The 14,987-nt window shown below is 44.0% G+C and overlaps 1 protein-coding gene across 11 annotated transcripts in view; it reads right to left on the bottom strand.

The window, feature by feature from the left end:
* Window positions 1–14,987, bottom strand: part of ERC2 (ELKS/RAB6-interacting/CAST family member 2) — a 970,127-nt gene that overhangs the window by 93,146 nt on the left and 861,994 nt on the right. For 7 of the 11 annotated variants that reach the window (XM_074403633.1, XM_074403634.1, XM_074403636.1 and 4 more), the window contains one exon: window positions 10,441–10,656. The exons of 2 other annotated variants lie outside the window; for them this stretch is intronic. In XM_074403633.1, coding sequence (XP_074259734.1) covers window positions 10,441–10,656 — 216 coding nt within the window. Of the gene's footprint in view, window positions 1–10,440; window positions 10,657–14,987 lie in introns of those variants that run through there. 2 more of the 11 variants (XM_074403640.1, XM_074403642.1) reach the window with 2 other exon arrangements.

Below are 14,987 nucleotides of genomic sequence, written 5' to 3'. Positions count from 1 at the left end.
AGAACATGCACCCAAAGAGAGAATTCTCTTCAAGTACACGTGAAATATTTACAAAAATTTGAACATGTGCTTGGTCACTTAAAAATCTCAATAAAATCCAGGAGACATTATTATATACTTGATACCTGAACTTCTGCGTTAAAAGAAGAATGATTTTAGAACCTTACGCATCGAGGTCAATCCACTCAGTTTCCACCCAGCCTAGAAAATAGCTCTCATTTTCTCAGGCTTGTCTTGGTGTTACCTCCTCAGAAAAATCTCTGGTCACCTTGAGTCCAGTAGTTCCTCTCATTCCCAGTGACTCCTTAATAACTCTGCTGTATTTTCCCTCATACTCTTCATGCAACTTGTCCGTTTCTGAAATCATCCTATTTGTTTATTGATTCACTGCCTCCCGTCTCTACCCTTTGAAATATAATGTATTTGCAACATCTAGCTCCCGGAATGGAGCCTGGAACAGAGGAGGCATCAGTGAACATGGGCTGATGAAAGCCTGACTTGGCACCCTCCAGTGGCCCCAACCCCTCACAGAGGTATAGACCTTGCCTCTAGAAGAGATCACATTACACCAGGATTATTTGTGTTACAAATAAGAAATAGTGAGTTTGTCATCATATCCGCATACATAATAGATGGCAAATAAATGACTAAACTATGTCCTTGTCATGCACCAAAAGAAGCCTGACACCTTGGGAAGCCACGTCACCTGTTTACGGCCACATCTGGCTGATTCCTGACTGAGAGCATTACTCTGCTCCTCCACGTGGCCTCCACGTGGCCTCCACGTCCCCTGCCACACATCCTGTGATGCACAGAGGCTACAAGTGAGGACAGAGAAGAAAACTTGCAAGTGTGTTTCTCACCAAACTCAGTGTTTCTATTACTATTACATAGATACTAGTGTTTGCCAAATTGATTAAAATTGACTCAAATTATCATTTCTTACAATAACTGCATGTCTATACAAGGACTGCATTTTCCAAATAAAGAAACCAAGAAAATAATAGCTCACTGACTCACAGTCAGCAGTGTGGCCATATTATCAGCTCAATAGTTAAAGAAGGAGGAATCACTGTGTGACCTTGGACAAGTTGCTTAGTGGCTGAATTATCAAGTTTCCACATCCATGAAATGCTCATAACATTAATGCTGACTATGCAGGCTGCTATGAAGACGAATTAGATTACTCCATTAAAGCACTGAACGTAGTATATATGTGCCAATGAGCTCGATAAATGTCACTAGCATTTCAGTCCCTTGCATAGTCAACTGGATTCCTTTGTACTGGTTTGCACGCTCTGCTCAAGAAACTGGTTTTTGATCACCTACCTTCCAGAGCCCTTCTGGAGATGCTCCACTGTTAGGGAAGGAGCCTTAATGTTCTTTCGGATCTGATTAAATCCATTCCTTGCTGTTAAACAGTGGAGCTAGAAACATCATAGCCAATGCCAGATGTATTTGTTGAATGGCCTTTTTACTGAAAATTTCAGGAAGATGGGGCTGCTATAGGGGCAGCCAAGATCACAGCGTTGATTAACAAAGGGGCAGATTGTCTGGGGAACATTCTTCTTTGACCTAACCCTTCTTCCTCAGAAGGAGTTACTCTAGACTAGAAAGTTTCCACCACAGACACCTGCTTGCCAGATCTGTCCCAACACTGTAGCCACTAGTGAGAGCCATCAGGCAGTACAGATTTTCCCTTGAATTGGCAGTTAGTTGAAGGAGGACACAAGCAGGCTTTAAATTTATCAGGGAAGACAGGATTAGTACCATTTTGACAAGGCCTCCCTTTAAATATTGAAAGTTCTGCAGATTCCTCCACCTAAGTATAATTTTATTTCTCTTCAAATAAATGCCTGTTGAATAAATGACAAATAACTATAACCTCCCCTGTGCTCCAAAAGAGGCCTGACACCTTAAGAAGCCACGTCGCCTGCTTACAGCCACATCTTGCTAAGGACAGAGCCTGATTCCTGACTGTAAGCATTATTCTGCTTCTCCATATGGCCTCCACTTTCCCTTCAACACATCCTATGACGCATGGAGACTGCAAATGAAGACAGAGAAGGCAACTTGATACCTGACAAACAAAAGCTACTAGGAATTCACTAATGTTCTGGAAAGCGAACAAATTTAAATTCAGTAATTTTTTTTAAATTTTAGAACTCACAGTAGTGTCTATGCACACATCAGAGAAATTATCACACGTATATTTACAAGACATTCTATTCTGGATCATGATTCATTATGTGTGTGTGTTTGTGTTTTTGCAGATTTGAGGCCTCCCAAGGGTCTCTTTAGTCCACAGATAAGGATCTAAGCCATGTAAAATGTGGAGTTTGTTCCCTTTAGACTTTTTTAGACATCAGCACTGTATCAATAGTGCGATGCGGTGGAAAAAGGAGAGTAACTATTGTCACTCTATAGTAAGAAATTCCCTGTTGAAATATTCACACTCAACAGGTATGAGATTTTGATCAGGTTAAAGATAACAATTTTTGTCTACCAAATTATTTATTTTGCACCTCAAGGTTGATCTTTAAAACTGAGTCTTGTGGATGAATAGGGCCTTGGACTGGTAGAAGATCCAAGTTCTATTTTCGTTTTCACCAGGAACTAACAACACAACTTTTGACAAATTATATTGCTCTCTGGGCCTCAGTTTCCCTATCAGCAAAAAAGCTCATGTGAGGCACTGAGGCAGAAGACTATAGACAGGACAGAAAATGGAAGGGAATTTCTACCATCAGCCACCCAGTAAAAATGTAGTAATGGAATCAAAGGGATTTTTTTTTTTCTTTTGAGCTTATGCTTTTAATATTTCTTGCTTTTGAGACAGAGTAGCTAGGACTACAGGCACGCAGCAGACCAACAAGCTAATTTTGTGGAGATATAGATATAGATATAGATATAGATATAGATATAGATATAGATATAGATATATACATATGTAATATGGAGAGACAGGGTCTTGCTATGTTACCCGGGCTGGTCTGGAAGTCCTGGGCTCAAGGAATCCTCCTGCTTCAGCCGACCAAAGTGCTGGGATTACAGGCGTGAACCACCACACCCAGACACTTTCTGTACTTTAAGAAATTACTTTCTATGTACTATGGACTGAATGTGTCCCTTCAAAATTTAGAAGGGACACATTAGAAGTAGCAAGGAGCTGAATCACTGCTCTAGAAAATATCAGCAAAATAGGCTGTAATCTTGTGAGGTTATCCCAGAATATAGAGCTGTAACCTGTAAGGGACAAGACGATAGGTATGATAATTACATAATGAGAACCAGAGGATAACAGATGCTCTTGAAAAAAGAAAGGCCAAAAACTAAGAAAGGGAGCAATATATTTATGCAATGAAACACACACGGGCAGGTTAAAAGGGCTTAATGAATACCAGAAAAATGTAAACGAGGTAAGCAGTAAAAGTAATCTGGCCCAATTATTGATGTGCTGATGTAAAGAATAGAACCACCTGAAGGATCTAGAAAGAAAATAACAGGCTGCCTTTAAGAGCACACATCAAGGTGGGCCTCAAGAACCCGCACCCATTGAAGTACCTCTCTGCCATCATGCAGAAGACAGGAGAAACGTTTGTGTCCGGCATCTTCTCCCCATCACCCATGTCCAACTTTTTGTTGATTTATTTGGATGTTCAGATGAAGACAATATTTCTGGTTTTTGCATTATACCCTTTCCTTTTAAGAGCCTCTTATGACACGCATGCTCTTCTCTGATTTCAGCATATGACAGTGACTTGTGAGGCCCAAAACCAATTCAGGAAGAGGAATAGAAGCCTCGAAGAGTGTTGATAGGGGCAGAACACTTGTCCCAGAGAGCAGGGAGTTCTGCACAAGCCTCCGTGCAGGCTTTTAGCAGCTGTCTGTGTGGACACGGCCTCTGCACCTCACCCAGAGCCATCAAGTCAGAATCCCTAAGGCAGTGCCTGACCAAGTGTCCATGCGGTTCTCATTGGCAGCCAGGGTGATGAGCTGCTGATGTCGCCCCTACTGGCCCTGACTTGTGGCATCTGGACGAGAGACTGGGTAGGTAAATCTGGGCATCATTAATGCCTGCTGCTGGCCACAGCAAGCTTGCCACAGGCCCTCTTCCGCAGGGCCAAAGCAGGATCACACATCATGTGGATGGGGACTGGGGAAACATGAAGGAAGGAAGGAAGGAAGGAATGCAGATGTGAGGAAGGCCACATTGGTGACCAATAGACTGGAGAGGGCCAGCTGGACAAAGGATCTGGGTGAATCTTGGGGAAACACAGCTTGCTATATCAAAAGCATGTATTTTTCTTTTCCCAAAAATCCAGAAAGCCAGATTATTATATTTTCAGGATTTTAGAACACTCCGAGCCAAACAACATGCCATGTGGGTAGAATTGGCTTCTAAGCTCCATATGGGACTCCAGGCTCAAATTCTTCATGTCTGCAAAAACTGCCTTTTTATTTTAATCAAAAAAGTTCTCATCAGAAACAGGCCAGGCCTTTTTCAGCAAGCAGAAATGTAGGTGCTCCAAGTGACTATCTTCATTCATTCATCAATGGTTTAAAAAGCTACTCAGACCCCGCTGAAGTTCAGCTGCTCCCTGCCATTTCACGTTCACATTGGCTGTGTGCAAACAACCAGAGAGCTGTCCTTCGGCACTCAAGAATGTCAGAGCTCAAGCCACGAGTCCAGGAAAGGAGTGTTTCCCGCCTACGGAAGAGCTCTGCTCCACTGAAGGGAAGCCAGCACATTCAGAGCTGGTAGCCTGAACTATCACTCCTAAATAAGAGAAGGATAAACAGCCGAGGAGCCAGGTGCAGTGGCTCATGCCTGTAATCCCAGCACTTTGGGAGGCTGAGGCAGGAGAATCCCTTGAACGCAGGAGGTTGAGACTACAGTGAGCCATGTTCATACCACTGCGCTTTATACTGGGCTACAGAGTGAGATCCTATCTCAAACAAACATGCAAACAAAAAACATTAGGGCTTCTGGAAAAGTCCATGTGACGGGAACACAAAGGGACACAGATGCCAAAGTAAGTGTTCCACTTCCTCTTTAATAACCAGCATCCACTGGGAACTTCCCAAGAGCCAGGCTTTGTGTTTTAGCTATACAGTGAAACAGTAAGTCCTCAATAACTATTTCTGAATGGGTGGATGAATAAATGAATGAATCAGACATCTCTTTCATTTCACATTCCTGAAATTGAGTATTAGCATTGTGAGTGCACTTAGATTTGCATAATCTCTTCCTTCCTTTTTCAACCATTTTTGAGGGCCAGATCTGTGGGAAGTCAGTGTGTGAGGGACTGAGAAAACAAGAGAACCTGCCCTCAAATGTGTTCTAGACAGAAGAACAGGTCAGTGGGAGAAGGCAGTGCTCTGAGAAGATTCTCTGAAGATGCTCACAATCCTTCCCTAAAAGCCATACAAACCCCCTAACAGAATAGTGAATGTCCACTGCAGGCAGCTTTGCTCTCAAGGAGACCAGAAAACGCTGCCCTAAAAAGGAGGTATCTCAGACAGAGGCACCATAAGAGTTGGAAGAACCAGGAAAAGAACCAGAAACAGGTGCCGCGGTGCTGATGCCGTGCTAGGACAATGTCCATGTTAGTGGGCACTTGGCAACATCAGTCTCTGCAGGAGAAGCACTCTGCCGTTGGGGTTCACTCTGTGGTGGTGTTGATCAGAAGGTTCTCCACTGTGTAGCCTCTGTGGGCAGAATCCTAGCTATTGTGGGACATGATACCAGCTCCCTGGGGATACTTTACCTTACCCCTCTTCCCATGCCACCAACCTAACACAACCTAACACCTAAGCTATCAGGTGCTCATTCATCCGCAATGAACACCTGGTCATCTTTCATTTCATGGTCTCAACTTCATGTCTCTGCTTGCCATCTCCAGAAGGTACTGGTTGGTCTCTCCCTCCCTCCTTCCCTCCTTCCCCCCTTCCACCCCCTTCTCTCCCTCTCTTTCTTTCTTCCTTCCTTTCTCCTTTCCTTCCTTCCTTCCTGTCCTGTGTTAGTTTTGGCTTTCTTTCTCTTTTTTTTTGAAATGGAGTCTTGCTCTGTTGCCAGGCTGGAGCACAGTGGTGCAGTCTCGGCTCACTGCAACCTCCGTCTCCAGGGTTCAAGCGATTCTTCCACCTCAGCCTCCCGAGTAGTTGGGACTACAGGTGCGTGCCAAACACCAGGCTAATTTTTGTATTTTTAGTAGAGACAGGGTTTTGCCATTTTGGCCAGGATGGTCTCGATCTCTTGACCTCATGGTCCACTGGCCTCGGCCTCCCAAAGTGTTGGGATTACAGGCGTGAGCCACCAGGCCCGGCCTGGCTTTATTTCTATCGTCATTTCTTTCATTTTATTTTTATTTTTTTGCCACAGAGTCTTGCTCTGTTGCCCCAGCTAGAGTGCAATGGTGCAATCTCAGTTCACTGCAATGTCTGCCTCCCAGGTTCAAGCAATTCTCTGCCTCAGCCTCCCGAGCAGCTGAGATTACAGGTGGCTGCCACCACGCCCAGCTATTTTTTATATTTTTAGTAGAAATGGGGTTTCATCATCTTGGCCAGGCTGGTCTTGAACTCCTGACCTTGTGATCCACTGCCTGAGCCTCTGAAAGTGCTGTGATTACAGCATGAGCCACTGCACCCGGCCTTGTTTCCCTTTTCTATGCTGTGCTAGGTTTCTGTACTCATCCTTCAGAGTATGTCTCAAAGTGTGAAAATGTAGTTATCTGCTAAGTCCTGCCCAGCCTCTGGCTGTGGGTTCCCACAAGGTGGGACAGGGCACACCTGCCTTGTCCCTACTCACTAGGGCAGACTAGCATCTCCTTGACAATAAGAAGGCCTCCCTCATGTATCCACAGAGGCTAAGGTAGTAAGGATATTCTTACTCCGCATCCTGGGAGATCTTTACAAGGTAAGTACTTAGAAGCTGAGAGAGACCTTAAGAAGCATTTCCCCCTTCCCTATCTCCATGACTTCTGTTTTCTATAGATCTCAAATGAGACACTTCCTAATGAGCAACTAATGTCTAAAACCAGATATACTAGATTTATAAAATCTTGTCTGTTATTGTGAAAATCAGAGCTAGAGATAGTCAGAACAAAAATAAGACAAAAAAATAAAAATAAAAAAGCCATAGCCCTTGTTCTTAGACTCAGAAGCCCTAAAGCTTTAAGAAGCCCTTTGCCTCAAATCCAATGCATTTTTAAAAACAAATCATATTTAAAATATGTGGCTCACTTTCTCGTTATGAAGAAAATCCTGAGATACAATATTTTCACGTTCCATAAAAATCTAAACAGCCGCTTTATTCACAAATCACATGGTACATATAATATCCCAAAGATCAAAATTGGCATTCACAGATAATCTTCTAAAAAGACAAAATCCAATGAATACAGTCACCATCCTTTCTGAAACTTCAATAAAGAACAGTAAAAAATCATACACTGGCTCTGTCAATCTTCTGGTGCAACATAGATGATTTCACCCTCTACCTCTGGTCTTTTCGGCCACGTTTATTCAGTTCCCACTGTGCCTGCCAGGCTGGCTCTCAGAGAGAGAGAAGGCAATGAAAATACATTACACTAGATGAAACTAAACTACTTTAATATTTCCTTAATGATTCAGCAAATCCTTTCAGACTTTGCTAGCACTGTGAGGGCATTTGGATTTGCAGAATCTCTTCTTTCATTTGTCAACAATTTTCGAGGGCCAGTGCTGTGTGAAGTCAGTGTCTAAGGGTCCAAGAAAACAACAGAGAACCTGCCCTCAAGCTGTGTCCTGGACAGAAGGACTCGTCAGACCTGTGAAAGACTTAAAGGTGAGGCCACTAATATGGTTTATGCTATTAATATATTACACATCAATATATAAAAATATTGATAATATTAACCAGTGGAGACAGTAGCTTAGAAATATTTTATCATGTGGGAAAAAAAACACTTCGGTGTCCAAGACTCTTATTTAACCTTTACAATTCTCTGTACTCTACTTCCCTTTTCTCTGTGTTCCTGCTGACACTATACTCAGCAGGCACGTCTGAGGATGAGAAAGAGGGCCAGCACAGAACAGCAGGGCACTGGGGGAGGGAGGGAACAGCATCCGATGAGGCTGGGAAGGGAGTCAGGGGATGGAGCATGCCAGGCCTTGTAGGCCTGAGCTAAGCATTTACATTTATTACAAGTACAAAGGGGACTGCCTGGAGGGGTTTAGGAAGTGAGCGTATGATGTAATCTACATTTTGTAAAGATCACTCTGCTAACCTGCCTGACGAATTTATGCCTTATGCCCTTGATCAGATCTCAAGCAGCTGGATGGCAGGGGCCATACGTAGTTACTCTCCCTTTAACAGCCCTACATCATGGACTGGCAGAATGTTAAAGCAGTGGCTCTCAAACTTTCCTGTGCATCGGGATCATCCAGAGGCCCATTTAAACACATCATGTTGGACCCCACCTACAGAGATTTTGATTCAGTAGGTCTGGGCAAAGCCTGAGAATTTATATTACCAAGAAGTCCCCACGTGATGCTAGGAGGCCAGTTGCTCTTCCAGGCACTGCACTTAGAGAACCTGTTTAAATCTATTTGCAGAATAAATCAGTCAGAGAAGAAACATGCAAGTGTTTTTCTTTCTTTCTTTTTTTTTTTTTTGGTTGGGTGGTTGTTTTTAAGACAGGGTCTCGCTCTGTTGCCCATTCTGGGCTGCAGTGGCATGATCATGGCCCAGTGCAGCCTTGAACTTCCGGGCTTACGTGATCCTACAGACTCAGCCTCCTAAGTAGCTAGAACTACAGGCACGCACCACTATGCCTGGCCAATTATTTTATTCTTTTGTTGCCCACGCTGATCTCCAACTCCTGGCCTCAAGTGATCCTCCCACCTTAGCCTCCCCAGTCACTGGGATTACAGCCATGAGCCACAATGGCTGGCGAAAATATTTTTAAAACAAACAACAGAAATAATCAGTGGTTTGAATTTGATGTAAAATGCAATCATTTATTCTTTTTCTTTTTAAAAATTATTCTCTTTACCCTATAATGGGATGATAACAAAAGGACTAATCATTGTATACAGCAGCACTATGAAAGGAATTAGATCATTGTGATGAGGCAAGATGAGACACTTCAGAAGCTGCACTACCAAGTTTAATTATAAAATTAAGTGTCGTTGAAAGAATTTTTTATTGCAAAAGTATGTGACTTACTTCTTTAGTCAGTTATTACAACACTGCCTCAATCCAGAAGGAATATGAGATAGTGAGGCATCTCTTGGTTCAATTCCAAAACTGAAAATTAAACTACAATTTCCTTACAACTCAGGAATAAAACTCACCATGGCTCATTCTGTTTGGTTCAAAGTGCACAACGTTGATGAACACATCTACTACAAAGGAAGTAGATTCAAACTCTCTTCCTAGAAGGAACCCCCAAAGATCCCACCGTAGGTGCTTATTATGCCAAAGCAGAAGTGCAGCTCAAGAATGCAAAGTAAATACAGACTCAGAACCAACAGAGAAGAATGCAAGTCAGACCTAGGAGCACACAAGAAGCATTCTGCCGCCTATAATCCTACATCCAACCAGAGCACCTAGCTTTGGAGTCTGCAGCCCTGATTACAGGAGGAACTCGTGCTCCTTCAATGCCCACAATCCAGTTGCATTTTGACCTCTGCCAGTGGGATCTCAGGAAAGAAGGAAAGAATCACAAGAAGCATAATGCCAGTGCCCTGTGGTCTCTGTGGGTTTATTCTTTTCAGACACAGGAGAGGCTTTTTTTCCATGTACCAATGTCCATTCACTCAGAAATCATTATCACAGGCCAATCAAAACAGAGAGCTCAACTCAGTGATGGCTTGGGGTTTAGGGGTTCAATAGGAAGCCCTCTGGCCTGAAACTTGAAAAGTCATAGGTTCATATTCTGCTTAGGGAAGAAGCTGGTTAGGTATACCCCAAATCATATAGGGCTGATGAAATCTCATCTCTTCATTCCGTAGTTACTCAGGATCTCATGGTCTAAGGAGCCGACTGGGCTAGGCTGGGCTGGGGCATAGAGGAAGATTCAAAACATCAAAAGCCACAAAATTAAAACAAGAAAACCTATTGAAAATCATAAGCCTTGAAAAGCAAGTAGTAAATATAATAGTCATTAAATAGCAACCAATGACTAACTTCCCTCTCTGTCCATGCAGCAAGATCCAAACAACACTGTGTGTGGCCACCATGAGGCTGACACAACAATTTACATCATGTGGATGATGGACCTAGATTCTTGTCCTACACTGGTGGAAATCATGGAACAGTCAGGCTGTGAAAATCCAAAAACAGTAACCCCTACACTCTAGCAAAATATAAAGTACATGTGAGCCCCCAAAGCCAAGCTCATTATGCAGAGTCTCTCTGAAACCCAGCACCCCATGGCATTTGCTGTTACCCACCTCCAAAAGGGTAAAAGTAAACATTGGACCTGCTCTGGTGTTAAACTGCCACCGGATCCTCCCCGCTGTCTCCCTCCTCCTCTTCTTCTTTACAGACAGGTAATGTTGGATCTCGAAGGGACTGGGGGCTCCCACTCTGGGCAAAGGTTGGACGGGTGACCAATGTACAGCATGAGATCTGGCTGTGCCTACGTGCCTCCGACAGAGCTGGATCATCTGGGACAATGAAAATTATAAGCAACAAGAAAGGAGTATTAACAGCAAGGGCAGGGAAACCAGGGCAGCACACACCACAGTTCCTAGGACACCCAACAGCCCTTCCTCTCCTCATTCAGTCATTCTACACACATTCATTAAGCATGGTGCCAGGCTCTGGAGGTATTGTAGTGACAAATAGGAACACAGGCCCTGCCCCCGTGGAGCTTATGGGCTTTGTGGGAGAAAGACAAGACAAGCAGTTACAGGACAGCAGGTAAGGAAAGCTTAGAGGGTGTCATGGGGCACCAAGCAAAGGCAACCAACCCAAGCTGGGGTGAGTGGTCAGGAAAGGCTTCCCAGGAAGAAGTGACATGTAACGCTGAGCCTGGAGAACCCATGGAGGGAGCCAGCCAGGATTGGGGTGGGTCAGCACGTCCAAGATTCCTGAGAGCGTGGCTGTCTGAAGGGCTGAAAGTCCTTTGCTCTCAGCCATTCTGCAACCTGTAATCCTACATCCTGCACTCAGTTTTGGAGTCTGCATTCCTAATTACAGGGGGAACAGGTGCTTCTCCAATGCCCAGAATCCAGTTGCATTTTAACCTCTGCCAGTGGGATCTCAAGAAAAGAAAGAACTTAGAAAATAGTTTTTTTTTTCTTTTTTTTTTTTTTTTTTTCTGTAAGAAGAGAGAGAAAAACAATAATGCAGAGTTTAACTGCTACAGAATAGATCCAATTGCAACAATCTTTTCTGCATACCAACATCATGGGTAAGAGAGATGCCATCCGCATGGAGATTGTTGAAACAGACAAGAAGGTGGATCACAGTTTGTATCACAATATGAGGGCCCACTTTGTCCCTTCCTTTCCTCCAAGTCCCTGAGAAATTGCAGAGGGAGCACTTTGTTTCTCTTACCCTTGGTGTTGATGTCTAAAAGGCTATCACAGACATGATACCTCCCACTTGCCTTATGTAACTAAGGGAAACCAGATAGCTTATGCAGCCAATCTTGTCAGGGCCTCCGTGTGGGGGGGGAAACAAAAACAAAACAATAACCCCCAAAGCTGGGAATGTCCCAGCAGCTTGAATATTGTCCAGAATTCTAGCTACCTTTGCATTATGAAAGAGACCATTGGGTAGTAAGCTTGTGGTCATTTGACCAAAGACACACTGTCCAAAGTAGCTTTCTGTTTTAATGATCCAAGTCCTACAAACAACATCACTGATTGAAATTGAAAAGAAAGGAAACCCTAGCTTCTAAGAAGAGCAAGCAGCTTTTTTAGAGACAAAGAAAGGATGTCTTCTTAACCTATGACAACACAAATTTGTGTAGGTTTTCCCTCCACCAAGTAAGTAGGCAATTAGGTTTTTTACAATAAAAATATCCCTGTGCATGTGCAAACACCAGAGGCAATCATATAATTATCCTGCCCAATCAGATTCAATTGCTGACAGTTGAGTTCCCACTGCTCATTAGCTTCAGATCGCAAAGGGGTCTTTACGGAAGCCCTTTCCTTTTCTTTACAAAGGTTCCTATGATGCTCCCATTACCACCACCACTACCTCACGCAGCATAATCATCGACATATCACTAGGGCCAAGGCCAGCCTCCTCTGGCTTCCTTCTGAAAAAATAAAAAGAGAAATTCGAAGACACGCTGGCTTAAACACCCTTGCTGCATTTGGGGATCTCACTTCTAAATATAATAGTAACCTTTAACCCCCACACTTTAAGTGCCGTAATTACGTAATTAAAACCAATTATGTCATTTAACAGAGACTTTTTCAAGATATGGCAAGCCAATTACCTCAATCATTGACCTCAGAAGATTTCCCACACTGACCTGCAACCATAAGAATTGGGATAAATTTAGACACTGGCTTCCGAAGGCTGGCATGGACTAGCCGGGTGGGTTGTAGCTGGTCTAGATTCTTGGAGACTCTAGAAGCTAAACTGAATTCATTCCCATCTAACACCATCACTACTTCTTTGCATAGTCCTTCCCGTATCCCAAGATAATTACTTGATTTCTCATAATCACTCTGAAAGAATGGATTATTTCCATCTTGAAGACAGAAAAAGGAGGCAGGGAGAGTCATAAAGTTATCTCAAGTCAAGCAGCTAGTTAACAGCAACGCTAGGGCAAGACCTAAATCTTCCACCATAGAATTCAAAGCCTCCATGTAGCAAGTCGCGTGTGGGTGACTCTCTTACCCCGATTTCCCTTTGAGGCAACACATTTGCCCCCACTTTAATTTACCTGCACGGCACAGGGTTCCACGGCAGCTCCGGGGGTGGGGGGGTGTGCCCTAAGCTGCCACAGCCAATCAGCTTCTAGCATTCCTCCCCCAGCCACAGCATTGGTTCAGGATGAGCACACGAGCTCACCAAAGCCAATGAGAGACACGGACACTTTTTTTGCCCGCGCTGCGGGACCTCTGTCTACCGCACTCGGAGTGAGAGGAGGTGAGAGTGGAGGTTGCGCAGGCAGCATGCTCCGCCGAGGAAGTGAGGGTCGATGGAGCCAACAGATGTGGAGGGAGAAACTGGTTCCAGGAAACGCCCTCCATTTCCCATCCCTTCACGCTGCCAGTAGGGGCACTGAAAACACGGGTTGTTCAGCAGCACGCCGGCGAGAGCAGGAAGAGCGCCACCTACAGCTTGGGTCGGCTCCATTTCCGGGACGGACTCGATCCACGGTGGCTCCGAGGCCCGCTTCTTGCTTGCAACACGGTTAAATGCCTCCAGTTTTTGAGTTATTTAAAGAACATACCGTTTTATGGGCAGGAGGAAGCCCTTTAATCTGCAAAATGATTTTTATCGCAAACTAAACATCCTTGTAACTTTTTGGTCCCCTGCTTTGGTCGAAGTTGTCTCCTCGGAGCTCAGACAGCTGTTGGAGCTAAGAAGATCTGCCTCCGCCCTGCACTTTGCCCTGCTCGTTGGTACCCTGGTGCTCTTCAGTTTCTGGATCCGTGTGGGATAGAACTCAGGATCGGGAAGCCTACACTCATCAGAATGGGGCCTTTTCTTTCTCTTTTCTTTATCCCAGGACTTGAGGGAAAGGAAAAAAAAAAAAAAAAGGCAAGAATTCTTCGAATTCAAGGTTTTTTCAACCTTGACACTTGAAGTTTTGGAACCAGATAATTATTTGTCATCAGGACCGCTTTGTGCAGTGTAGGATATTTCTGGCCTCTACCCACTAGATGACCCACTAGCACCCCTCTCCTCAATTTGGGACAATCAAAAATGTCCGTGGACATTGACAAATGTTCAGGGACAGGGGCCAAGATCCTCCCTCACTACCCAGCTCCCCATTTCCTGGTTAAAAACCGCTGCTGACAGCACCTTTAAAAACATAATTCCTTGTAGTATTATGTTGTGAGAGTGGAGGGAACCATCCTTCAAATTTTACAAGAGCCATATAAAATATCCCCTGAGGAGAACTGACTTAAAGAAATTCCAGGATACCAGCCTGGGCAACACAGTGAAATCCCATCTCTATAAAAAGATACAAAAAGTAGCCAGCCATGGTGGCATGAGCCTGTAGTCCCAGCTATCCAGGAGGCTGAGGTGGGAGGATTTCTTGAGCCTGGGAGGTCGAGGCTACAGTGAGCCCTGATGGTGCCACTGCACTCCAGCCTGGCCTACAGAATGAGGCCGTGACTCCAAAATAGCAATACTGCTGTCTGTCAGGGCTATAAAGCTGCATAAGACTTGACCCATGAAGGACAAGAGTGAAGAAAAAAGTATCAAATAGAAATAATTTTACCTCAATACTGGCAAGAGGAAAAAGACACGGAGGAGAAACTTAGAAATGAAAAGCAGTGAGGCACCTATATGGTGAGTTCCAATGTGGGTACTCAGCTTCTCACTTTCACAGGTAAGAAAATGGAATCTTAAGATGATTGCTGGGTTTCCTGGATTCAAAACCCAAGGCCAAAAATGTGGAAGAGGTTGGTATCAACAGAAATAATAATTCCAGCAAATGCCTAAAACGTACTCACTCTGCAGAAAAAAAGCCAAAAATGGTGAAGCTTCACTTATTTGGACAGATGTGGGGGAATTAACTTAAAATAAGAAAAATTGATGAATTTCTAGAATATTTGTCAAGGGAAGGCATTTACTTGCTTTCAAATGCCAGCAGTAATTAAGAGTGAGCTGGCAGAGGTCCTTCCTTAGGGACTGGTTTCAAGGAGAAGATAAGGCACTGATCAAGTCAGGAGAACCAGGCTGGCATGTGTGTGAAGGCTGGGCTTTTTGGGGGGTCCTCGCTGTGTGAAAAGATTTGGATTCTAGCAGTTTCTTTCTCTAGAAGTTTTAATGCCTGGAGAGATGGAGAGGTCTATTA

This window comes from Saimiri boliviensis, chromosome 8 (genome assembly GCF_048565385.1).
Source record: "Saimiri boliviensis isolate mSaiBol1 chromosome 8, mSaiBol1.pri, whole genome shotgun sequence".
NCBI lineage: Eukaryota > Metazoa > Chordata > Mammalia > Primates > Cebidae > Saimiri > Saimiri boliviensis.
Note: the sequence above shows the minus strand (reverse complement) of the source record. Positions and strands in the feature narration are given on the sequence as shown.